This window comes from Phalacrocorax carbo, chromosome 9 (assembly GCF_963921805.1).
Source record: "Phalacrocorax carbo chromosome 9, bPhaCar2.1, whole genome shotgun sequence".
NCBI classification, from domain to species: Eukaryota; Metazoa; Chordata; class Aves; order Suliformes; family Phalacrocoracidae; genus Phalacrocorax; species Phalacrocorax carbo.
Genome location: NC_087521.1, coordinates 20,187,978 through 20,213,003, shown reverse-complemented (window position 1 = coordinate 20,213,003; position 25,026 = coordinate 20,187,978). Strand labels below are relative to the sequence as shown.

General features: G+C 41.2%; 1 protein-coding gene across 1 annotated transcript; it reads left to right on the top strand.

Moving 5' to 3' along the window:
* Nucleotides 1–2,480: 2,480 nt before the first annotated feature.
* Nucleotides 2,481–24,992, top strand: GPR68 (G protein-coupled receptor 68). The gene is made up of 2 exons (XM_064460577.1): nt 2,481–2,652; nt 19,713–24,992. Exon 2 carries the CDS (start codon nt 19,854–19,856, stop codon nt 20,928–20,930), a length of 1,077 nt encoding a protein of 358 aa, XP_064316647.1. The 5' UTR covers nt 2,481–2,652; nt 19,713–19,853; the 3' UTR covers nt 20,931–24,992.
* Nucleotides 24,993–25,026: the final 34 nt, after the last annotated feature.

The following is a 25,026-nucleotide window of genomic DNA, read 5'->3' as shown; positions in this document are numbered from 1 at the left end:
GGCTACAGAAGCTGTCATTTCTTTTCATTTTTACAGCTTTAATATGTCCCAACATGCAGTTGCTGAGTGCGTGTCATGGAGGCTGTGGTCTGCAACAGATACTGTTCTGCTGCCTTGGAAGTGAGAAAGTGGGGGGGTGACCCAAGCCACCATATTCCTTTAATTTATTGACCTGCTTTACAGCCTCTGCATGCTGTGACAAGCAAAATAGAATAGCTGGATGAAAGAAAAGTAAGCCAGGATTTTTCTAGAGTTTATTTTGCTCTGTAATTTTTTGAAAAGGAGGTTCATGGAAGTGACTGCTTCTGCTCCACTTGCAAGGCCTGATTTACCACCTGTGCTGGTCAAGTGCTGCCTTTTTAGCACATTCTGATAGACATATATTGTGCCTGATGGCTAAGGCTTTCTGGATATTCTGTCTACCTGTACCTAACATCTATCTAACATATCAAGTTCATAATTCAGCCTGACAGAGAACTGCAGCCAAGGTGGGAACTAGGAAAGAGATACTGCCCACAATGTTACTTTCACCAGTGTCTCTGCTTTCCCCGGCACCCAAAGGGGCAATTGCTGTCTGTGGGACTTCTCAGAACTTGTTCCCCGTCTGCAGCCTGGACCCTGCAGGAGGTGGAAATGCTTTCCCTGCAGCTGCCAAAGAGACCTGGATACCAAACTGATCTCTGCCCATGGCAGGCTCTCAGGGAAGGAAAGTAGCCCAGTATAATGCTCTGTTGCTCCTTATTGAAGGGTAGCGCATGTATTACTAAGGAAGTAACTGCGCTTCATTTTCTTAATATAATCTTTTATAAATTCTTTAACAAAAGAGCTGTGATATCCAAGGATATGTAACTGTGGATTTAAAGGCACTGGAACAAATGTTTTAATTTGCTTCCTGAAAGATCCCAGTCTTTGCCATTTTCTTGATACTAAGTAAATGCTAAATGAGCACTAAATAAAGAAAACAGAACAGAGGAGGGAGCATTCCAAGTAGCCCTGATAAATTTGATACCAACCTTCATATTCTTTGATATTGCACAGGGTGTTCAGCCTCTGGCTGTGCTCCCAGGAGCCTGTGCCTTGCCTGTTCAGCCAGCTATGCTGCTCTGCTGTCTGCATCTCTGCCCTGCTCCGAGCAGCACAATGAGCCTGCAAAGGACAATTCTGTGCTTTTTGCAGCCTTTTCTGGCCATGTTCAAGAATTTCATATTTTTAATGCTGCATCCCTCCTCAGAAACTCAAAGAGGTCCCTTAACCCTACAGATAATTTTAGATCCCTGGTCTGCCAGAGGCCCTGGCAGAGGAAGGGCTCTGCCATCGGGTAGCCTGTCACACCTGAAGAGCCCTTTGCCTGTGTTTGGACTGAGGAGTTATTTTTGATGCCGGTTCTGACATTAGCTATGGGTACTCCTGGAGTATTTCCAAGTTTTGTAAATGTCATTGTACCCTCTCCCTGGGTTTTTTTGGTGGTTTTGTTTTGTTTTGTTTTGTTGGGCTTGGGTTTGGGGTTTTTTTTTTCTTTTCTGTTTTGTTTCTGTGCTTATGTCACTCTGCTTTCCACCAGGTTAGAAATGGAGAACATGCCTCAGTACCCCACACAAGACTCCTATTTCTAGACTTACTGTCTTGGGCCACACTTGGATCACTGTTGCCCCATTACAGTGTGCAGATGGGAACTCTTGTTCGGCGCTGTACTGAGCGCGCAGCGTCACTGGTGTCCCCAGAGCAGCACAGCAGAGCGCTATGTCAGGTGAGTTATGCAGTTCAGAGCCTGAACTGGTAACAGCTTTTTGCCCCAGAGTCAGCAGAGTAATTAATATCTACCTGTTGTTTTAAGAGTAGTGCATTTTGGTTTGAATGACAGGCACCTTAATACATGTCCTGTGGTGCAGCTTTCACTCCAGTGGGAATAACAGTAGTAGTGTGAGTTAGCAGGAGGTCAGTTTTTACATCTGCTACTGTCTTCCTGAATTACCTTGGACAAGCTGTTTGATCTGATTATGCGTCCATCTGTCTTGCTGTGTAGATGAGAGAGGAAGGAAAAGGAAACCCTGCTGTACAGCCCTTGCTCTTGCACAGTCAGAGAAGATGCTCCCTTGTGCAGAGATTAGCTTCTGCTGTGTTTGGACATAACGAAGGTCTGATCTCAGCAAGTTCTAGGAGCAACTTACTGTAAATAACACTAATAGCAACACTAATGTTCTGTATATTTGTAATACACCTGCACGAGGCAACATCTGTGCATGTTTAGGTAAGCTGTAAACAGCAGTATTTGGGCTTGGCACCAGCTGCTGTGACCATGGTGCAGTTATCTGCTCGTTCGTGTCTGTGACAGTCGGTACGGGTATGAACACCGCTCTGCGTGCGTTGCCATCTCTGTATTTAATATCTGCTTTTGTCACTCTCATCTTTTTCACTTATGAATGAGTGGGAGAGGAAGGAGAGGGCTGGGCTGACTCCTTCTCAGTTGAACCATAAAGAGCACAGGAGCTGAAACACAATCTCCTCCTCCTTCCCTACGCTGCTTCACCAACAGTCTCACTCACAGCTGGGAGGAGGACAGCCCCGCCAGCAGCCTAAGCAGGAGCTGGGAGAAGGGAAGTTTTGTGCTCTTCATACTGCAGGAAAACCTCGTTGTATAACATCTTCTCACAGGTGAGTTTCATTTTTTCTCTCTTCATTCTTAAAAGCAAGTTAATTTTCCATTACTGAGCTGGGTTATGCAAGGTTATGACCCCTGGAAAGGTGGCAGGACAGTTTTTTTTGGCTGGGTTGTTAAAGCAAAACAACGAGGCAGTCCAAGGACTCAACGAAAGTAACACGTCCAAAAAAATTCACAACCTCAAAATTTATTTCCTTGGCAAGTTCCCATTACCGAGAACTTCGAATAAAAGTTCTTCCAAAACAACTTTCTTGAGTTCTACTTAGGCGCAAGGAGAGCTGGATGTTGAAGTTGTACTGATGAAAGGGAATTGTTAAGATAAACCTAGAAACTGTTTCGTGTTTGCAGAGGGGAACCAGAGCATTAGCCAGTAGATAAATTCCAATAGTCATTTTCAGAGAACTTAGTAGGACGGTAGAAATGGACTAGACATAAGCTATTTTGGATGACTAATAAGTGATTTAAATACTTCATTTCCCCTGAGAACGCAAGCCAAAAATTATGCCTAACAGGAAACTGCTAAATCACATACCTTGGCGTGTGGGTGCTCTGCATACACCTATATAGATTTGTCTTTGTATCTCAAAAGTAAGTCATTACTGTATTTTCCAATCGGCAAGCCACTTTTCCTGCTGCTCTTCAGAAGCTGACTTGGGAAACTTGAAATGTGAAGGTTTGTTTAGTGACATGAAATTCATTCAATCGTAAGTTAATTTTTTTTAATAGGATTAAAAACCTTTGCTCATTATTGTAGGTTACCTGTGTTACAAGTACATTTTTCTTGACAGTCTCTGTAAAGCAACAAGAAAAGCAAATCACTGGACGATCAGCTTCATGTGTCCATGGGGAGGGGAGCTGAGAAACAGAATTTAGAAGAATACAACAGCCTTGTCCTGTCCTTTTCTGTTCAGAACAGATGCAGATATTTATTAATAAAAATTTAAGGAAACTTAACAGCGAGGCAAGGAAAAATAGCTACACGTAGCCTCATAAGACATGACGCTGTCATTGTGAGCATTACGGGACTTTCTGAGCAGTCTGTTAATCAGCTCCTCTGTGACTTTTTCCACATTAACACCCTGTGTTCACACTGGCTCCAGAAGAGTACGGTGTCTGACCACTTCTTCTTTCAAGTTTGCTTTAATCAAGAAGCCACTAAGTGAGTCAATCCTGTGTATTTAACACCCACTCCAACAGGTGTCCTGAGGAAACAAACTTTTTTATTGTCCTCAACCCTATCCTTCCTGCCTCCCTATCTTTTTGCTAGTATGTTGTTGTTCCCCCATATCATGCTGCTTCTACACGTGCAATCGTAAGATCTTTCTGTTTTATGAGGGAAGAGGCAGAAGGAAGCTGTTTCCAGCTCGCTTTACGCTCAATGCTGTACAGCTGTAGTTTAGATATTAACAGAGAAGGTACATTCTCAAAGGTTTAGGAGTCTTTCCAGGGCCTGGGGAGTACACCGTGAGAAAATGTTTGGTTTATAGGATCAGACCAGTATGTTGTTCTGTGACAGTGGAGCACAGCCGGGGTGGGGGGATGTCGCTTGAAATCTGCAGTGAGATGTATTTATCTCACTTTGTGGCTGGTGGACAAAAAATTTACTCCCTTTGTTCTGGGACCTGAGGAGTGCACGCAATCCTAGACAGTGGGAAAAGAGAGAAGGGAGATGTGGGGAAATGGGAGAGAAGGGAGAAAAGCTACTCCCAGCCAAACTAGGTGTACGTAGGTATTGTCATACTAGATGTGATCAAATAGAGAGACCCTGGGGGGTGGCTGGTTCCTGAGGTTGGGCAGACAGAAACTTCTTACCTGTGGCTGAACACAGTTGCACAGGGCCAGGTATATAAACGTGTGAGAATTAATGTTAAGTTTTCCTCCCCTAACCAGCTATGTGGATATTGTCACTCAGATTAACCAGCTGACGCTGTAACTGCAAGTTTTCTTGGCATCCCATCGAACAGCATGCAGAGAAGAAATTATTTTCCCTGCCAGTTCTCTTAGACCTAACGTAAGGGTGCTCTCAGATTGCCCTGGGGCTTCGGTCCTGCTGTCTATTCTTGTATCAGTGTGGGGATAACCAAAGAAAAAGTTATTTTGGCCTCATGAGGACATTTACAGAACTTGCTAATTATTTGTAGGTGAAGAACTGTGAAAAGAGAACTCCAGATGTGGTGGCCTTGTGAGGCTCATTACCTTATAATTAGCTGAATGTCTCCTCTAAGAGGTTTGTTTTTCCTATAAAGCTTATTCTGAGTGGCTTTTAATGCTTGTTATGAATTATTCTGCTAGCTGAAGCATTTGCGGACCTTCTGTCCCTGACAGCTGATGGCAATTGGTTTTGAAAAGACACAGAACAGCTTTAATGTTTAGAGGAAACTGGCCAATAATTTTAAGTAAAGGTATTAGTAATCAGCAGCAGCTAAGAACAACATTGCAGTTTATTCTCTGGGGGATGCATCCACTGTAATTCCTTTTTCTCCACTAGACACCATGCTCTGAATTCTGTTACTCTACTGGGTAGCAAAAGGAGAACTTTTCAGGCACTTCATCTGGAAGTTGTAGCTAATCTGTCTGAAAAAGAAAAAAGACTAAATAATAGGTTTTAAACACTCTGTTAGAGGGAAGTTGAGAAATGGTCTCCCTTGAAAATATACTCTCTTCCTCTCCATGGAGCCCTCTTGCTAAATATTGTTTCCACGGCAACAAATTTGTTTCTAGCTGCGTTATCTTGGTGTTTGATCTGGGGTTGCTTAGGCTCAGATCTGTCACCATGCCAGAGGTGAACTGAAATGTAAAACTGATCTTGTCTACAGGTAATGGAGAAAGTACTCTGATGCTCTTATTGTTCCTCATGAGAGATGTTCTCTTGACATTCTCCACTCAAAAATTGCTATGGACAGCTATTGCTACTAGGATAAGCTGAATCTCTCATTTCTGAACATCGTTGCTTTATTTTGCAAGCTTTCAAGCTTCCTTTCTCTCCTGTTGTGTGCTATGGGTCAACAGTAAAGATGCATGAGCTCTGAAGAGATGTTAGCTAACACAGGAAGGGGAGATCAAAAATGAATGCATTGCAAATGCACATGCAATCAAAGTATCAAACTTAAGTCTCTTTAATGACACCTGAATAAAATGCTAAAATGGGTAACATCACTAGGAAGAATGGGAATATATATTACAGAGTTTGGCTTTGGCTTTCTTGTAGCTCAGTATTTTAGTAACAATTAGAATTTGATCATTTTTATCAGGAAAAATTTTGTCTTCCATCTGCCAAAGGAAGGAGGAGGATTTTTTACTGTGATGGGTAATGATTTAGTGTCTATGCAGGTATCTAATTAGAGGATGTACCTGTTTTATGCTCAGTGTTTAAGGAGTGCTCAGACATAGCTTTCAGAATAAGAATTGTTTTTTAAAGTAGGAAGAGGCTTAAACTAAGATCTGTTAACTTATGTCAGGACATTCTTAACTGGAATTTGAGCTTGTGTCCAAATTTCAGAGATGGTTAGACCTCCACCCCAGAGCAGGACCTGCATTTCTGAACAGCTCTGAAGTTTGGAATCCCACATTTCCTGTGCCAGCTTTTCCATCTCCCACCCAAGAGCTCACCAGAGCTTCTCTGTAATGAGTATTTTATTCTTCCTTTTTTCTCTAATCAGATGTGTGTTTTGAAGCGTGAACAGTTTACAGTACGGTTGTTGCTTTTGCTCCGAGTTCCTTCTTTGATACCATAAGAGAAGGGTTTTTTCATTTCTGTAAGGTCATGGTTCTTCAACTATTTTTTTCATTTTCTTTTTTTTTTTTTTTTCATCTAGGTTAATACCGTTATTGTAGCAGGTTGTTCCTCCCAATTTTCTTTAAAAGAAGACTAGGGAAGGGTCAGTTGGTTTTCAAGCACATGGATGGCTGAGTTTGTGACTCCAGGCAGAATTCTGGGATTTGTCTCCCAGGAGAGAGATGGCTCTGACACAGGGGAAGCAGACAGTCACTGCTCGTGCGGATGCCAGTGTCGTCCAAAGGTGGAATGGAGAGGCGCTGGGAAGAACATTTAGGCTCTTAGTTCGCTGAAGTGCAGGAATTCAGCAGCACTGTGCTGAGGAAGGCTTCTCACAGCATATGCAAGGCCAGACAGAGAGAGGTAGTTTCAAGCTATGACAAAGAAAATAGAGGGAAGACAGGTTCATATGCATTATGAAATGAAGGTACTCAGGAGTAAGGGAAGACCAGACTCTTTAAATCTTAATGAAAGCAAGACACTAGCACTTAAAATCATGTGAGTGCTAAAATAATTTTTTAAATTAAAATCAAGGGAATTGAGGAAATGAAAATTCAGGAAATGAAAATGCAAACAAGCCTGCAGATACAGGCGCCAGCACTTTGTTTAGAATGATTTATCTGTTGGGGACTAGGATGCTGGAGTCTTGTATCCTCATGTGAAAACAGAATAAAGGACCGAAGTTTTCAATAGCCATCTAGGGAGCAAAAGCAACAATGAGGGAAAAAGCACAGAGGAAAACCTTCTGCAAGGTTGCACTGCTTCTACACAATCGTGAGAATTCTGAGAAAAAGCATCGGACAACAAGCCTTGCATGTGAATATTGACTTAGATCTAAAGGAAACTTGGTTAATGTCCAAAAGGGAAACTGCAAAAAAAGGAGGAAGTTTAATTAAAGGCAGCAAAAAGGGATAGCTTAGAAGAGTTATATCTCTATAGGCTAGATGGGAACTATTTGAAGACATGCACAAGTGCATATGCACACCTCCTGCCTTCAGTGCTGGATCCAAGGAAGAAGTACAGAAATACAGGACAGGGACCAAAAAAGACTCAAATGAGTCTGAAAGGAAATGAGCACAGCTAAACAGCAGTGCGTGGAAGGGCAGGTGGTGTGCTAGACTAGAAAGAATTGGATCTAGAGCAGAAACATATTTGAAACACAAAATAGGGATCAGTGTAAACCAGAAACACAAACATGGTACAAAGGCACAAAAGAATTATTCCCATTTTAAATGGTGACAGTGCACACAATGTTAGGTGCTTCAGTTGAACAGGCTCCTATCCTATGATGAACTTTGTCTCTTTGATTAAAATAAATCCAAACAGAAGAAGAAGAATGAAGTAAAAGAAAAATGTGGGGAGGAAGGGAAAATTCCTCAAATATTGTAAACAACTTTTCACTTTATCGTATCTTAAAACATTTGCTGTACAAAATGAACCATATACTGAATCATATATGCAGAAAATAGCATTTAAAAGAGAGATTACTTTCTTGACTGTATCGTTATTTGCCGATGCATGGAATAATGAAAATGTTAACATTCTCCTTGAACAGGAGACATGCCTAATCTCTTCAGACACGGCAGAGTTTCAACCACATTTCTGTTAGACCTAGCAAGCAAAATTTTTTCTCTCAGACAACCTTTGCTATTTGTTAAACATTATTAGTCAAACATTGATTATTGCTGTCCCAGGCTGCTGCTTGTCAGCAGCACTGCAAAATCAGTTCTATCCACTGAACTTATCAGTAAAGGAGGACCAAAAATTGCACAAATCAGGGTTTGGTTGCTTTCCAAACTACTTTCGGTTAATGAGATCCATTTGGAGGGAAAGATGTGATGATACTTGGGTTTAATTATAACTTGTTCTGTCTGGAGGCAGTGGCATTATAAAAGATGCAAGCAGAAAGAGAATTTGGTCACTGCTTTGGTCTCCAACTTGTCAGTTTTTGAACAAAAGTTTTCCCTTGTAACCAGTGAGTGTTGCTGGGGAGGCTTGACAGAAGGGACTGCCTTGCATGTTGCTGGCACTCCTTCCTCTTTCTGTGACAGCATATGGGTACAGAGAGCAAGTTGCTCTCAATGTACACGTTGGCTGTGCCTGTATAGTGCCATAACCATCTGAGCAAAGATAGAGGCTAACTTCTGACCTGCTCTGCCTGGCCTTGGTTTGTGCATGCTGCCAGCAGTGTGCTCTAAATGGGTGGCCCATGCTCAGGCTGCTGAGAAATCTGGGGGGTAACTCCCGTGGGGCCATGGGTCCCTTTCAGCAGTGTAGCTCTGTGAAGCAGGGGCCGTATGGCAGTGCCAAGGGTAGAGGGGCACGCTGGCAAACCAACAAAGGCAAAAATCACTAAAATAAAATACAGATATAACCTAAACCTAAAGTCACTGACTTCTATGTAAGTCATCTGGCATTGCCTGGTGGAGCACAGTGCTGGTGTCAGAGCAGGCTGCAGCATCAAAAGAAGCAGTAATGCAGAGTTTGGGAAAATGAATCAGAAGAGTGATTTTCCCAAAGGCCTAGATGGTAAAATGAATCAGAATCATTTAGTTCAGAAGGGTGAAGTTCCTATTTCTCAATCCCAACGATTGCTGCAGAAAGTGGTGTGATGTGTTTTCCTCCGCCCACTGTCCTGTACTCAAGCAAGTCATCCACGAAGCCTCAGGGAGATGTTTCCTGTGGGTAGGAGCTAGTCACAACAGATCAGTGGTGAATTACTTGGAGGTTGATGTCATCTACCTGGCTGATCTTTAACAGCAGGAAGGAGGGGGCAGATGAGGGTCATTTGTAAAAGCTTTAAGGCAGCTATGGCATGACTAATTTCTGCTATGTGACTCACCTCCCTGATACCGCTTGGACTGCCTGTCTGAAATTACACATTGTATGAACTCCTTATTACCGTAAACAGGGATTTTCCAAAGTGTAGTTTCTTTTCAGCACTTCTGTGTGTGCAGCCAGTTGTTCAGACCTTGCATTTGGTAAAAAAGCCCTCATCCTAGGTAATGAATAAGTGATCTAAGGTATTGTTCTAACTGTGCTTATTATCTTACCTACCTTCTTTACCTTGTGAGTCAGGTTGGCCTTCATATGTGCAGGCCTCAACTAAGAAGTCCAAAGTCATAAAAACCTGAAATGAAATGGTACAGCAGCAGAACATGGGGATTTTGTATTAGTTTTTGTGCATGTGAGATCATATAGATTTCACTTTGACACAGCTTTAGTTTCTAGGGAAAAAGAATTCAAAATGAAAAACACTTCATAAAAATAATTGGAAAACGACGATTTGTTTCAAAACAAAATTCTTTTGTGGAAATTATTTTACTTCATGTCAGATTTATACAATTTGTTTCCATGCTATTACATGTCGCTAAGAGGGATGAGTTGTGTCACGGCACCTGGCAAACAACAGTGGAGAACAGAATGGGAAGGTCCTGAGAGGTCCCCAGACACTTCTTTGCCTTCAAGGGGAATCAGCTGAGCCATTCTCAAGTTATTTGCCAAATTTTAAGACCTTCCGTGATGTCAGCCCTACACCCCATGCACCATTTACCTTCATTAGTGGAATGCTTTTCATGGTGTTTAATCCAGCCTCTCTCATCTTCGCAACAATCTTTAACATGTTTGAAGGCTGTTGCTGTGTTTGCCCTCGATCTGGTCGTCTTTGACTAAATAAAACCCAACTCCCTCAGTCTTTGGCTTTGCTAGACCTCTGACCTTGCCCCTGCACTTCTGACCACAGCCAGAGGATCCCAGAGGATCCGGAGGGGTAGTACCTACAGCCTGCTGAGACACCCCAATGTGCTATGGGGTGGGGGGGTGTTGTTATGAAAGTGTGTTGTTGGCTTCAGTTCAGTATGTAACACCTGGAACCACCACATCATTCCCGGTGTTCTATTGTAAAACCGGATTTGCTTTATTACTGACTTCTCATATCATATGGAATATGTAGTATGTCATATACAGCAGTTTGCACATCAGGTAGGAAAGAAGTGGATATTTAGTGCTCTAATTAAAATGACAAATGTGAGCCTAGGATGATGATGATCTGGGTTATTCAGGGCATTTTCTTCTGAAAAATTGATATTTTCCAAGAATGTAAATTTCACGTTTCAACAAGTCCTCCCTGTGACCTCTCCCAGTGTAGCCTACAGGGCAATGTGGTATTAGAAGTTACTGGTGTGTGGTACCTTAGCTTTCTTATGGCCATTCTGAAGTGCTCAGCTGCTTGTTTTCTAGGTGGCTTCCTCCTTAATTGAGAGCGAGTTTGACTTACAAAGTGGGTTGATTATAGAACATTTAGGTTTGTGATCTATGCTGATTCAGCTGTTCCTTACAGACCTTCCTGATCTGCTGGCAAGGGCACTTGTAAGAATAAACTACATTACCATGTCATTACTGATGGGAAGTGAACATTGGAACTAAATTTATCGGTCATGAAATTATTTTAATTAATACACTTGAGCTACCTTCATTGGCTTCTGGCTGCCACTGCACTCATCAGCCCACGCTGTTTATGTTAGGCTGCATAGGTCAAATTTCTCAGCTTATGGTGATGACCAGTCTAGTGCTTTCAACAAGCATCAAATGCACTATGAGAAAAAAAGATTCAAAATTCAAGTATTTTAATATGAACCTGCTACACGAATCCACATGATCAATTCCTAATGACAAATTTACAAGTTGAGAGCGTGAAAGCCTCAACTACCCCACCACTGGGGGCCAGATGGCACCTGAAGTTTTAGCAATGGAATATTTCATGTAACTAGCTTGCTTTAGACTTCTGAGAAATTTGGTAAGTAGAAATGAAGAAGTTGGGACAAATTCCTGGGATATAAAAGTTCAAGCAAATGGAGTGATTTACCCAATGCTGTGAATAATTGCGTGTCTGTGTTAAGGAAAATTGGACATTGGTGACTAATTAGTCTTTTGTTTATGTGGGTTCTGGAAAAATGTTGCTGGCTTCCTTCTTTGACAATAGGTTTATAAATGGAGTCATACAATAATGACAAAAGTAAAGTGAGTTGGAATTTACAGAATACTTTTATGGTTTCTTCCCAGTGAAACAGATACACACAATAATTATTGTACACAGAGGTTCATGTTAGAAGGGTCCACTTGGAAGTTACACACTGAATGGGCTGTATATAGACCTAAATTAACTTTAGAAGGGAATTCAGTTTGAGGAATTGAGTTTTTTGCCTTTTTATTTTATGTAAGATGGTTTCAGAGGTTTAAAAAGATACAGTGCTTTTTTTTACTGTATGCCTCCAGTAAGACTCTTTTGCAAAGAGAAGGACACACAGAGTTTGTTCTTCTAATGCAAAAAAGCAGACAGGAAAAAAAATCGAGAGTAAGTGTACCGGAGAGGTAGCCTTTCTGCTTTACAAACACATCCAGCAGAAGACAGAAGCAAAACGCCTTGCAGCCAACTGCTCTTCACACAGAGGCTTGACAAAAAATTTCTGCACACTTTCTGTTGTTAGTGATTTATAATTTATACTCTTGGAGACCATGTATCTGTCTTTAAAGTGGTATATATTTAATTCTGGATTAACTGAGAATGGTTTAGAAAGTGATCCAGTTAAAAAATACATGGTATGGTTGGTAGAGAAATTAACCCCAAGGCCTGAAAAGGTACATTGATGGTGCATGTAAAATGAGCTGCACTAAAAGGTGAGCATCAAGGTCAAGTACACTGGGGTCAGAAATTATAAATCTGAAGGTCTCTAATGCAACCTAATTTTTAGCCCACTTACATATTTAAACCAGGCTATGAGCTTTCATGAGTAGAATCATTATTTCTACTGGACTTCTGTCTCAATATGAGCCCTGCTAACTCTGTCTGAGCTCAACAAAACCAGTGCCCTGCTGAGATGCTTGAGCCAAATCTGAGCACCTTTCTTGTAGAAACTTAATTCAGTAAACTGGAATTACCTTGGTTTTGTCCCTGCACCCTTTTTCTTTGATCTGCCAGGCTAGGTATCACACCGTGACAGCTTTGCTGTTTCTGGTCCCTGAAATAACAGTCAGTGCTAGCTTCACTATATCTCCATGGCTTTGCATTGTGCCCCTAAGAGTAGCTGTGTAATACGTTGCCTCATCCCAAGTAATGAACAAGGATAAAGTATCCTATTCACTAGAGTTGTTTCCACTTCTAACCAATGTGCCTATTGTCCATTTGTTCGTTTAATCTACAACTACCATTGGTAGGACATTTGAGTGCTTCACAAGCACTATCGACTTACCTTCAGGAAACTCCTGTCTGTCAGGGAATATAATTTTGAACTTGTGAGGACAGAGAAATGGACATTATATCATTTGGTTGCCCAAAATATTTGGACTTTTTCTAATTTGCCTGTGTATCTCTTATAGTACAAAAGGTTCCAGAGACTTTGCCAGAGGTGGGTAGAGAGGACACCTGACTTTGTGCCCTTCAAGTACTGCATCCCACTGTAATTCTTTTCTTCTCATAAGTAACAGAGTGAACCTAAGTGCATTGTTATCCACCCTGCTGCATAGCCAGATATTTCCCATTGGATACTGACAATCTGATTTTTTTCTTTCCAAGCAGAGTAATTTTGCATTTGCCCTCAATGGATTTTGTTTTGTTTTCAGACCAAGATCATCTTAAAACCTGTTTGTATTATATAGTCCTTTGCAAGTCAGTATCATTTGCTGATTTAGTAAGTGCATTTTCTATCCCATTCTGAATGGGATAGAAATTATGAAATTATGAACAGATTAAAATACTGACTAGCATCCTGAAAAGGGCAGATTATTGCACTCAACTCAGTCTGTCATTCCAGATCAAGTGAACTACAGGTGGCTGCTTTTTGTGTACAGTCATGTAACGCATCTGACAGTATGTAATGCCTTTACAATTTCCCAGGTATTAATGAGGATGTGCATTGGGATGTGTCAGAAGTCCTCATAAAATCAAGATATATTACACTTGTTGCTTCCTGTCTAGCTCTTCAGCCCCATACCTCATGAAAGACAGAAGTGAGATCAGTCTGACACTACTGTTTCTTGTTGAATCATGTGTCTCTTATTGCAGCAGCATCTCTAAAGCAGCCTTCAAAGGGGTTTGGCTGCAGCACTGCTGCCCTTGCTGCCTCTGTGTCTTTCCCTCCTGTTTCTTCCCTGGCTTTCATGAGTCCTGAAATGCAGCTGCTGACTCTGTTCCCCCTCAAGTCTTGCCTTCCCCCATGCATCAACAGCCCTGGGGTGTGTGGGCTCTATGTGAGAAAGGAATTGTTTGGGTATCACAGGAGCTGAAAACTGTTGAGAAGGAGGCTGGCATGTCTAATATCAGGCCATGAGGACAGGAATGGCACTGAGCTGTGGCAGGTAGTTTCTGGGAGCTGGACTGGAATGATATTTGGGTGTGATGCTGTGTGGGACAAGACTGACCATTGGCAGGGAGAGGAGGCAACAGCTTCCACTACTGTCCCTTATCCCTTCCAACTCTACTTTCTGCTCACTGGAGCAGCAACAAGATCTGCAGCCTGGTAAGGCTGCACATTACTGGGAAAATAGGGTCTATCCATGCCTGCACTGGGTCCTCCTACAGAGAAAGCAGGTAGGACTGAGACCAGAGCTGCTCCCATCTTTCCGAGACAGGGCATGAAGCAAGTGCAGCTGCCAACTGCAGCCCAACTTCACCTTCTGCAGTATGGCAGGACTCACTTGGGGTGAGTCTCTGCAGCTGTGAGTCACTTCTGTAAATGCACGGATATGTGTATTGATTGTCTGATGACTCGTTCTGCTTGAAGCTAGGCTGACTGGTGTATAATTCTTTAGCTACTCTTTTTGCAAGACAGGTATTATGCCTGTTTTACCCAATACACCATAATTTCTGGAACATCATCAGCAATGGTTCACAAATTGCTTTAGATAATTCCCTTGGAGTGAACATAGACTTTCAAAACATGTTAGCCTTTGCATATCTGTTTTTTCTATGCTCCCATCCTACTGTTAAAAACAATTTTGTTAGATGCTGTATCACAGTTTTAGTTCTAAAGATTGAAATAAAAAATAACAGCAAATATTTCAGCTCTGTTTAGATCTATAATCTGTGCTTGTGCCTCATATGTACCTGTTTTTCTTTACCCTTCCTTTCCTTGTGTGCTAATAGAATCACCCTTCTTTGCCTTTTATGGGTCTTTCTACTTGTGACACCTTTAAAATTGTAGAATCATTTGGGTTGGAAGGGACCTTTAAAGGTTGGCTAGTCCAACCCCCCATGCAGTGAGCGGGATCGTCAACTAGAGCAGGTTGCTCAGAGCCCGTCCAAACTGACCTTGAATGTTTCCAGAGATGGGGACTCCATAACCTCTCTGGGCAGCCTGTGCCAGTGCTTCACCACCCTCACCATAAAAAATTTCTTCCTGGTATCTAGTCTGAATCTACCCTTGTTTAGTTTAAAGCCACTACCTCTTGTCCTATCGTTAGGGTCCTATTAAAAAGTCTGTCCCCATCTTTCGTATAATCCCCCTTTAATAATGGAAAGACGGCACTAAGGTCTCCCCGCAGCCTTCTCTTCCCGTGCTGAACAACACCAACTCTGTCAGCCTTTCTTCACAGGACTGGTGTTTCACCCCTCTGACCATTTTCATGGCCCTCCTCTGGACCTGTTCCAACAGGTCTGTCTTTTACATCCTGATTCTTCTGACTGAATCCAAACATCATTGTGCCATTTCCTCATACTCTGTCACGTGCCCTGATTTCTACATTCTTCCACAGTTGTTTTTTTTTAAGCTTGCTCTAAGGATATTAGCCAGTTTCTGCCCATTTTATATTGTTTGACTGGTTCCTCCTCTCTTTTGCTGGTCATCGCTTCCCAGTCTCTTTACCTGACCTTATTCCTCCAGGCTTTGTGAACCAGGATCAAACCAAGCTCACAAACCCTCAAGTGCTGGGGGAAGCTTCATGTGTGAATTTAAGGGCTGGTGTCAAATCCTAAACTGAAACAACCTCAGGTTTCTGGTTCCAAGATATGCAGCACAGTTCAAGTCCCGCTGTGACAGCCAAGTGACTCAGGTCTGTCTACAGTGTATGACAGGTGTAGGGACAGGTTAAACAGCAAGAAAGCTACTGTCACATAAAGGCACACAACCACGTTACACTCCCTGTTCATGGAAACAAGTGCTTTGGGGATAAGACAAACTGTGTGCACAACTTTTGCAAATTCCTACAAGGAAGTCCTTTGGCATAGTCCAATTTGTCTATGCTAGAAATACGTAGGTCTAATTGCAGACAGATTTCTTGTGAGGAAAGTTGTAGCAATGTTCACCAAAACTGAGAAAACCCACCCAGGGTCTATGCTAGTGTTTGGTCTGAGCTGAAGAGGCTGTTGTTGTAAGTGGCTCTGAGATATTTTCTGTGCCGCCGCCAGAGACAGTGCTTAACACGTGAGCTTCTCCACAGTTCACGGTGCAAGGGGGAGTCATGATTTTGTCAACAGTTAAGGCAGAAAGGAGTTGGGAAAGAAAAGAACCTGTTGTTGAACTCTCCAGTGAGTAATTAAAGTTGGCTGGCTTAAACCAAGAAAAAGTGAGGCTCTCTGAAACCCAGGGATCCTTGGCTTTGTTTTTAATCCAGGAGCAAGAGTTGTTTGGAGGTCATGTAGATGGAGAGAGTATTCTAATTTGTTTCCAAGACTTGTGCTTAGATGGGTATCATCTAAAAGATGTAGGCATATATGAGAGAGAAGTATTGCTTGGAAATGTCTGCAGACTCATGATACTGAAGGTGTTACATAAGCTATGCCCTAAAAAAATCACACAGCTGCACTATTTCCATGTTAAAGCTGTCTAAAAAGAATGCCTGTGTGTTCCTGTTTGTAACTGCTTTCAGGTTTATCATTGTCTGCACTCCAGATGTTTTTCATACAGCAACTTTTTTCATTTTTCTCCTCCCCCTATCCAGTTGAGGTCAGTAAGTAGTGGGGGAGGTATTTTCTTTTCTCTCCCATACCCTGCATCACCTTTCCTTCAGTTTCCCCTTTCCCATCAGCTTGTAAGGTATTGTGTATTATGTTCTTAATAACTGGGTGGGCTCTTCTGCACCCATTTGTTTAACACTGCCATTGCAGTACTGTGATACCAGGCTTGCTGAAAAATCATACAGGTTCACTCCCTGGCTGGTGCAGAGCCATGTTTAGTATACTTGGTGCTGGGGGAAAGGTGACCTACCTTAATATTTCCCATTTGGCTACTGATCCTGTCATTAGACAGGCATGAGGGGTCAGAGGGCACAAGGTGTCCCAGAGCCCACGTGCTGAGGAGGCTGAAACGAGGGACGAATTTCCTGGCTCACTGTTGCCGCTGACCAGAAGAGTGGTATAAGACAGCTGTTGTGCAAGCAAGAATCTTGACGTTTGTTTTTCATCCCCATCTTTGAAACCAGGGAGGGCTTGTTAGCACAAGGCAAGGAGGTTCTTAACAGCCAGGCTTCTCTTCCTGCCCCCTGAAACAGCCCACTCCAGCGCTTCATCCAGGAGCAGGAAATTTTGCTGTAATCGTAAGTGTATATTATATTAGCATAATGTCGTATCAATAAGACTCTTGCTGTCTCCGTGACATTCTGCATTCTGGCAAGACTTCTAAGCTAAACTGAAATTATTTTTACAGTCATGTTGTCTGTGACAAACATAATTTAATAAAAGCATTCTGAGTTCTTAGAGTAAAAGAAATAGTAAAAAAAACCAAACAGTGCAGCTGTAGAGTACATCTGCTTTTTCTCATATTGTGATCCATGTTGACTCACTGGGTAACACTGAACGAAACTCAGCGCTGTTGAACTATGCTAGACATAAAGACAGTTCTGACTTTTCAAAATTGTCAGCAACTTTTGAATTTGGCCTCATCAACAGGAGCTGGACACTGATTGGACACTTTTATTTGGTAGATTACGTGATAGATGCCAGATTTTTAGGCATTTTAGACTTGGCACACCTAGCCATTAGGTACCTATCATCCTGTGCAGGCAAACTCTTACATGTACAGCTCGTCAAATTGTTGTACAGAAATTAAATGGTATCAAATACAAACCCAAATACAATTGTACTTGGCCTGGAGCTCTGGACTGGAAAAGGTGGGGTGGGGTAAGTAGGTTATCAAACCTGCCTCAGCAAAGATTCTGTGAGCTGTCCTTGTGGGTGTGGAGCCAGGTCTCCTGTAGACAGAAGAGCTGCATAATGGTTATGAAGCCATTGATAAACTGGATAGTGTTACAGGAGAGCTAATGGCCCCTAAGTAAGAGTCCTTTGGGAAGTTTGTACATAAATTCAGTGGTTAGTTTCTGCTGTACACATCTGCGCTGCTAACATCATCATCATTACTCCATGGAAAGGTTATGGCAGTCTCTTGGAGCAAACTTCAAACTGAACTACAGGTATCTGTGACTGGGTCCCTTAAGCAGCAGTTCTGCTGTGCTTCATTTATCCAATAGAACTGTTGTGCCACCCACAGCAGAGGGCCTGAGTCTCTTAACCCCCAAAGGACCTGCGTGAGAGTGAGAGGAGGAGAGCAGAGCTTGTGCTATGTCAGACTTGATCAGTCTTTCACACAAGTTGCATTGCACAATGAAGTTAGAAGTTTTGAGAGATGAGCTTCTGGTGGCCTGTTGCTTCATGGCTGAAGGTATCTGAGATCCCCAAGAATACTTCTGCCAAAACTGGGGCTGATGTTCTGTCTGCTGGTAAGAAAGAAGAAGAGAAGCAAAGGAATGAAAAACACATTCTAATGCTGAAATATTTACATGTGTCCTTAAGTTTGCTCTGATTTTTGAGGGATGGTGCACTACACTGGTTGAAGCTAAATACTGAAAGTCTTTGCAGGTTTGGTCACTCATTTCAGCCGCCCAATTCTTTTCTCACCCCAAGGAAGTGAATTTATTCTCAATTTCTACAGGAGTAAAGCCCACAACTGTTTTAAAAAAATTATTTAAAAATATTATTGACAGTAACACCCTCAAACGCTGCAGCTGATAATAATTTTACTGTAATGTGGTTTTGTTTTCATAAGGGTTGCCTTGGAAAAAACTGTATGTTCCTAGACAAAACAGATGATGATGACAAGACTATAAATCAGGATAGTAAACAGGAAAAAGCAAACAAGGCTTTACCTTTGTCCCTGATAGTGCTCTCTTTTTGAATACATACTAACGGAATCTGTAGGAGTTAAAAAATTGTTAACCTTCAAAAATATACTCTAGAACTGTGCATTTTCTGGGAAGAGATTGAAAGAAATACAGCCTCACTCTTTGGCATCATCAGGTAAAACGTACAGCCCCCTCAGACTGGGCACAGTTTGCCCTGCTGTTTTCCAGTCCCAAGCATTTGTGCCAGTGTGAGTATATCACATGAAGTAACAAAAAGCTGTATGTGATACTTCCTTTAGTTTAGGGTTTAATCGTTGTGAGCTGGCTCAAGGCTGTATGCTTGTCCGAGCTGAACCAAGTGCTAGCCTGCTGTCATCATTTGTTTTTGTAAGTGTCTTAAATAGTAGTAGTATAGTATAAGAAAGGTTTGTATGGGTGTGTGCTTGGATTATAGAAGGTTCTTCAGGTCAAAACAATTATATCCATATTCAATGAAGATGAAAAGGAAAAATATAACATATAGATAGTAACAGCAAATGAGTGGTTTTGAGAGTCAATGGCAAATATGGAATCTGTAATAGCACATCCTGTAGGATTGAGACCACAGTGATACATTGTACCAGATTTTTACAGTGTCCTTCCAACAGAGAAAGACAGCTTGCTGTTCAGGATTGTGCTTACAAGTAACTGTAAGAGATAGCTAAAAATTTGTTTCTTCCATCCTGATGGGTTGAACTGCATATTCCATAGTACCTTGTATCTAAAGGGAATTTAAGCAATGGAAATTAAAAATCTACTCTTTTGTGCACCCTGCACCCTCTGAGAAAGTCTGAGTGGACTGCTGGTTTGCCAGAGACATTTCTTCCATCTTGGACAAATCAGATTACTGCTTTTGTGCCTCATCTGTAAAGCAGAGATGATAGTTCTTCACCTTTTAGATTACTTGTAAAGCAGAAGAAACAAATATTTGTAAATTGCTTTTGAATTCTTGAACACAAAATTTTCTGTATGAGGACTTATTCATATGAATCACGATTTCCCAGGCAGGCTTTATTGTCTATCAAAGACTGTAAGAAAATTTAGAGCTAGGAAAAAGGAGCTCACTGAAAAATGTACTATATATTTGACAATCATATCCCTTCTGAAGATTTTCATGTGTTTTACTTTCAGGTTACTAACATCCTGCAGCAAGTCATCGCTTCAGCCTAAGGTTTTGTGGAAGAAATAAGCGATACATGAAACTGGATGAAATTAAATTTTACATTTATTCATTTGGGACCCTGATGAATGATATACAGGGAGAGGTAGAAGATGGTGAATACCACAGCGAATACAACTGAGAAGTGTGATATTAATCATGATATCCACCAGACATTATCCCCTGTGGTATATATATTTGTATTTATATTAGGCTTGCCAGCTAACTGCCTGTCACTGTACTATGGGTATTTACAGATCAAGGCTAAAAATGAATTGGGTATCTACCTTTGCAATTTGACTGTAGCAGACCTGCTCTACATATTTTCTCTCCCTTTTTGGCTTCAGTATGTTTTACAGCATGACAATTGGACCTACAGTGAGCTGCTGTGCAAAATTTGTGGCATCCTCCTGTACAAAAATATCTATGTCAGCGTGGGCTTCCTCTGCTGCATCTCCATCAACCGCTATCTCGCAGTAGTGCACCCTTTTCAGTTTCAACAGTTTCGGACAATGAAGGCTGCTGCAATTGTGAGCATCATTATCTGGACCAAAGAAATAATGACGTGCTGCCTTGTCTTTACGCGCAAGGTGATCAGTACAGATGCCGAGAACCACAGGATGTGCTTTGAGCATTACCCCATCAAAGGCTGGGAGCACGCTGTCAATTACTACCGCTTCTCTGCTGGCTTCCTTTTCCCCTTCTTTCTGCTGGCCTTCTCTTACTGTGGGATTTTACGAGTTGTCCGCAAGAGTCACGGCACTCAAAAGAAGACAAAAATCCAAATTAACCGACTGGTTTCAAGCACTGTTTTAATTTTTTTGGTTTGCTTTGGACCATACCACATCCTACTTGTGGTTCGCAGCTTGTTGGAGAACAGCTGCTCATTTGCTAAGAAAATATTTAATATTTACCATGTTTCTCTCCTGTTGACTACTTTTAACTGTGTTGCTGATCCAGTATTGTACTGTTTTTCCAGTGAAAGCACTTACCAGAACTTTGCCAAGATGCGAGACTCTTGTTTAACGTGTTTAGGGTGTCTGAGGACTGAGACAAAGGAATCCTATCCACTGAATGCTCCAGAAACTTCCAACAGGCCACAGCATGAGCAACAGCCAGGGTTATTACAAATATCAAATGATGGTACTGAAATGAAGGACTTCTCCACAACTAACATGTGCAGCCTGTAGCATTCATCAAAAAAGGATGTTAAGCTAAAATCTGCAGCTATGGCCGCGTTTGTGTATCCATCTGATTTATCCATGTGTTACAACTGTGTTACCTCCCAAAGGCTTTTTAGCAATGCAGTACAGTGAGGTCGTCCCTGGAAGTGCATGGACCTTGGCAATAGTGAGGAAAGCACACACTGAGTCAGTTCAGTTACAGTTCTGTGTCTGTTGTCATTGTGGTATTGCTCAAAACCTGTCGTCTTGATGTCTGCATTGACTGGAACAAGCTAGTACTCATGGTGTGTAGTTCTGTTGAATTTGTCTTTAACTGCTTTCTGTTTGCCCCTGCAGCATCCTGAGAAAATAATTCTCTACTAGATGTCATCATCTTTTGAAAAGGTTAGAGACAGAACAAATTAAATGCCCCCATATGTACTTTTAAGAAGAAAAAGGTAAATAAAATTGCATTTCTGCAACATTTCTGTAACTTTCTGAAATAACTCCTCCTTCAGCCTGTTTTGAGGCCTGCAGAGACTGTGCCAGAATCAACTTCCTAAAACAACCAATCCAATAACATGAGATGTTCTGGGAGAACATGCACAAGGAACTCAGCATTTTCTGAGACCTTCAATCTGTTGATTGACTGTTGAACCTCAGACTGTTGAACTTCATCATAAGGCTCCTATTGACTTCCAGAGGTATGACATCTCTTGGCTCCGATGGGGATAAACAGTTTGGTCTGTTGACTTGGAAAAGAACAGGAAGTTGTTAGTACGTGAGACGCTTTGAACCCATGCGCTTCTCTGAGTCACCGTGTTCAAAGACAAATTTAGTTACGTCTAAATTCTACTAAACCTTGCTGAGGTTTGGATTGTATCCTTCGCACATTGCGTGTCTTGTGCAGCAGAGACCATGCAGGCAATTAAATAACAATGCATTTTGGGGGGAAACTGTTACATGGATTCTGTTTAAACTCTGTTTTCTTCCACAGATATTTAGGGTTTGGTCATTGTTCATTCAATACAATATCAGAAATATGATGTATGAAAGATCTATGTTTCCTGGTTTAGACAGAAACAAAATACAAGAATAAGTGGAGATAATGGCAGTTGAAGATGCGGGAGTTGTGCTCTATAGTATTGTTTCTATCACCATGGCCCCTCTAGTTTTTTTTCTTTTTCTCTTTTTTATACTAATGAATCTTGTATGATTCTTTTTCATGATCTGCTCATCCTACCTTGTATCTGTAACTGCTACGCCTTGTCCTTTCACCTCTCTGGTTTCAAACCTTTCTTGAAACACCTCTCTCTCTGCAACCTGGAGCTGGTAAATTCCAGCAGTATAATCAGGTTTCTTTTTTTTTTTTTTTTTTTTTTTTCTAATGTCAGAAGATTCTCTAGACAGATGGTTTACTTCTAGTATCCGAAGTATGTCATTGTAACACAGCCTTGTTTGTCACCAGCTTCTAAAAGGCAACATGCAATAAGAGTTTCCTGGAAACCACCCTGCGAGTGCAATATTAGAAATAATTAGGGGACATGTTTAATAAGAATGTTGTTTATTATTTTCTTCCTATATTTATTCACTCTGTGTTTGAAATAACAATCTTATGGCTGTGTCCACAGTTGCTGTTTTTGAGACTACAGATCCTCTCCTTCCTTCTCTTGCAGAAAGGATTCATGTCCCCACTCCCAGGAGGGGATTAGGTTTGCTTAGGTTAAGATTTGGTTTGTTTAACTATTTTACATTTCTTTATATTTAGACCACTCACCAAGCTGGATTAATTACCTTATGCATGCATTTTTTTCTTCTGACTATTAGTGCCATTTAGCCTTACTTTCTCCTAATCTTTCCCTTAATACCCTCTGTCTCTATCAGTGGGGTCATAAGGCAGGGACTCCCGACTGCCGTTATGCCATGCTTGTATGTTGTTATGCACTGAACTAATGACTTGGACTCCCATGACCTGGCAGCCTGTAAGACACACGGGTGTTTTGTTCTAGGATGAAAGGTTTGTTGTCCTGTTTATGCTTTACTTCTTTATAGTTAGCTATGTTGTTTAAATTAGACAGCTGGAATGCAGAACATGCCAGATTACATCAAATTGTCATCTGAGGGAATTAAGGCTTATTTGAGTAGGTACTTTGATGTTGTCAGCTTTTGATCAGCTGCTGCAGTTTAAAGTAAGATGGAAACTTGTGTCACAGGGTCCAGTATTCTGCTACAGTTCTCAACATTTAACCTGCAAGCGTAAGGGGGAATTTTTTTCTTCTTTTTATCTTTTTTATACCTGAAGTCATATTTTATCAATTCTTTCTATATTTTAACTGTTAGGCTTAGGCTGCAGAACTGTAACCAATATGGGAGGAAAGTCGCTCTCACTCAGAGCTTTTCTTTCCATCTCAGCCAGAACAGAGTCAATCAAGGGTCTGACTATGGTTGCTGGAGATATGCTATACATTGCTATTGGTTTAAATACAGTGCTTGGGACTGCACATAAGAAGGGATTTTAAAAATACACATTAGAGAAAAAGACAAATTACTACATTTTATGTTTCTTAATGAAATCTGTTAAAACTTGTATTTTGGGGAAAAATGGGCAAAAGTTTACTAAATAAAGGTTTTTTTGACAAAAGTTAGTGTTTGGAAAGAATATTATAAATTGCCCTGTTAGTTTCATATGTCAGTAAGCCAATGAGCATGTAGCACACAGAGAAGGAAATCAGCTGCCTCTTCTCCCAAACAGACATTTTGAAGTGAGGCCAATCTCATTTTGTGGGTTCTGTGCAGCAGTGAGCATATGCCATCCTGTGGGGTTACTGGCTTTGGCAAAAAGCTCAAGCATTCATATGAAATATTTTACTTAATAGTTACAGTTTGGAGACTTCTCAAAGAGCTGTTTTCTAATTGTGACACTTCAAGGTAGTTTCACTGCAATGTCCTTCAAGAAGCTTTAAATAAAATTAATCTTTAAAAATGACTGATCCATAAAATAAACATTGGGAGCTTTGGTGGATCTGAATGTCCAGCAGCAAATCTGGCATTATGATTTCTTTCTCTCACATACATTCAACTGTTTTAAGTCTTTAAAGGCTGTGTATCCTCAAGAACTTCAGAAGATGAATGTTCAAAGTAGGCTGGTGTTTGTAGTACGAGCTGATTTTTCTGATTCTCAAAAAGTTATGTGTTTGTCTTATAGAAGAGAAGGAAAATAAAACTCACCTGCCAGAAAGAAAAGTAGATACAAGGTGTTGCTGGCTGCTGGAAGTTCACTGTCCTTTGGAAAAAGCAGTGGCTAAACACAGCAGCGATTCTCATCCTGTTAAAGCACAATGGTTTGGTGCTCACCGTTTGTACCATTATGATCATTTTATGACAACTAAAGCATCAGTGCCTGAGAGGTGCAGTGTCAAATACACCCGGCCCTCTCTGCTCCAAAGGCCAACAACTAGCAGAACTTCAGCCCTGATGCTCATCTGGAGTTACAGGAAAATCACAGCTTTAAATGACACAAGTCAGGCACGTCACAACCATTTCTCATGTACTGGTTTGGCACTAGTAGGCCTTTGAGACATAATTTAATTTTGCTTCACTTAGCCTCATCAGAAGCTGAATTTCTATAACTGGAATTCACCTAAATGTTAATTTACATAATTTTATTTCATAATGAATGCAAATGTTTTTTAATTTCTAATCACGCTTTAATTTCTAAGCATTAATTTTTAATCATTATTTGTGTATTTAATTCATTTATTCTTAACAACAGGCTACCCTGAAATGTCTACAGCCTTTCTGTATCACCCAGAAAGGGACAAAATATATGAATGGCAAATTACTAATACGAAGGAGGCAAATGGTATAGCCTACCCTTTACACGGAAGGTCTGCAATGCTGCCCTTATTTTCACCAGCTCAGTTAAAACTCTCCCCTTATCTCCTCACACTTCCACAAACTATCCACCACCATAAGATGACAGTGTTAGAGGGGCTACAGGAAGTGTGCGAGGGAGCTGTATTTAACAACTTTCACTACTGTAACACTTACTGGTTTTTTTTTGTTTTGAACCTCCCCTCTCCACTGCAGCTGTTTTCCCGACCACAAGGTATTTTTAAATCCA

Bases quoted from the DNA above. Each gene is read 5' to 3' on its own strand.
- GPR68 (XM_064460577.1), top strand. From the start codon at position 19,854: ATGGTGAATACCACAGCGAATACAACTGAGAAGTGTGATATTAATCAT.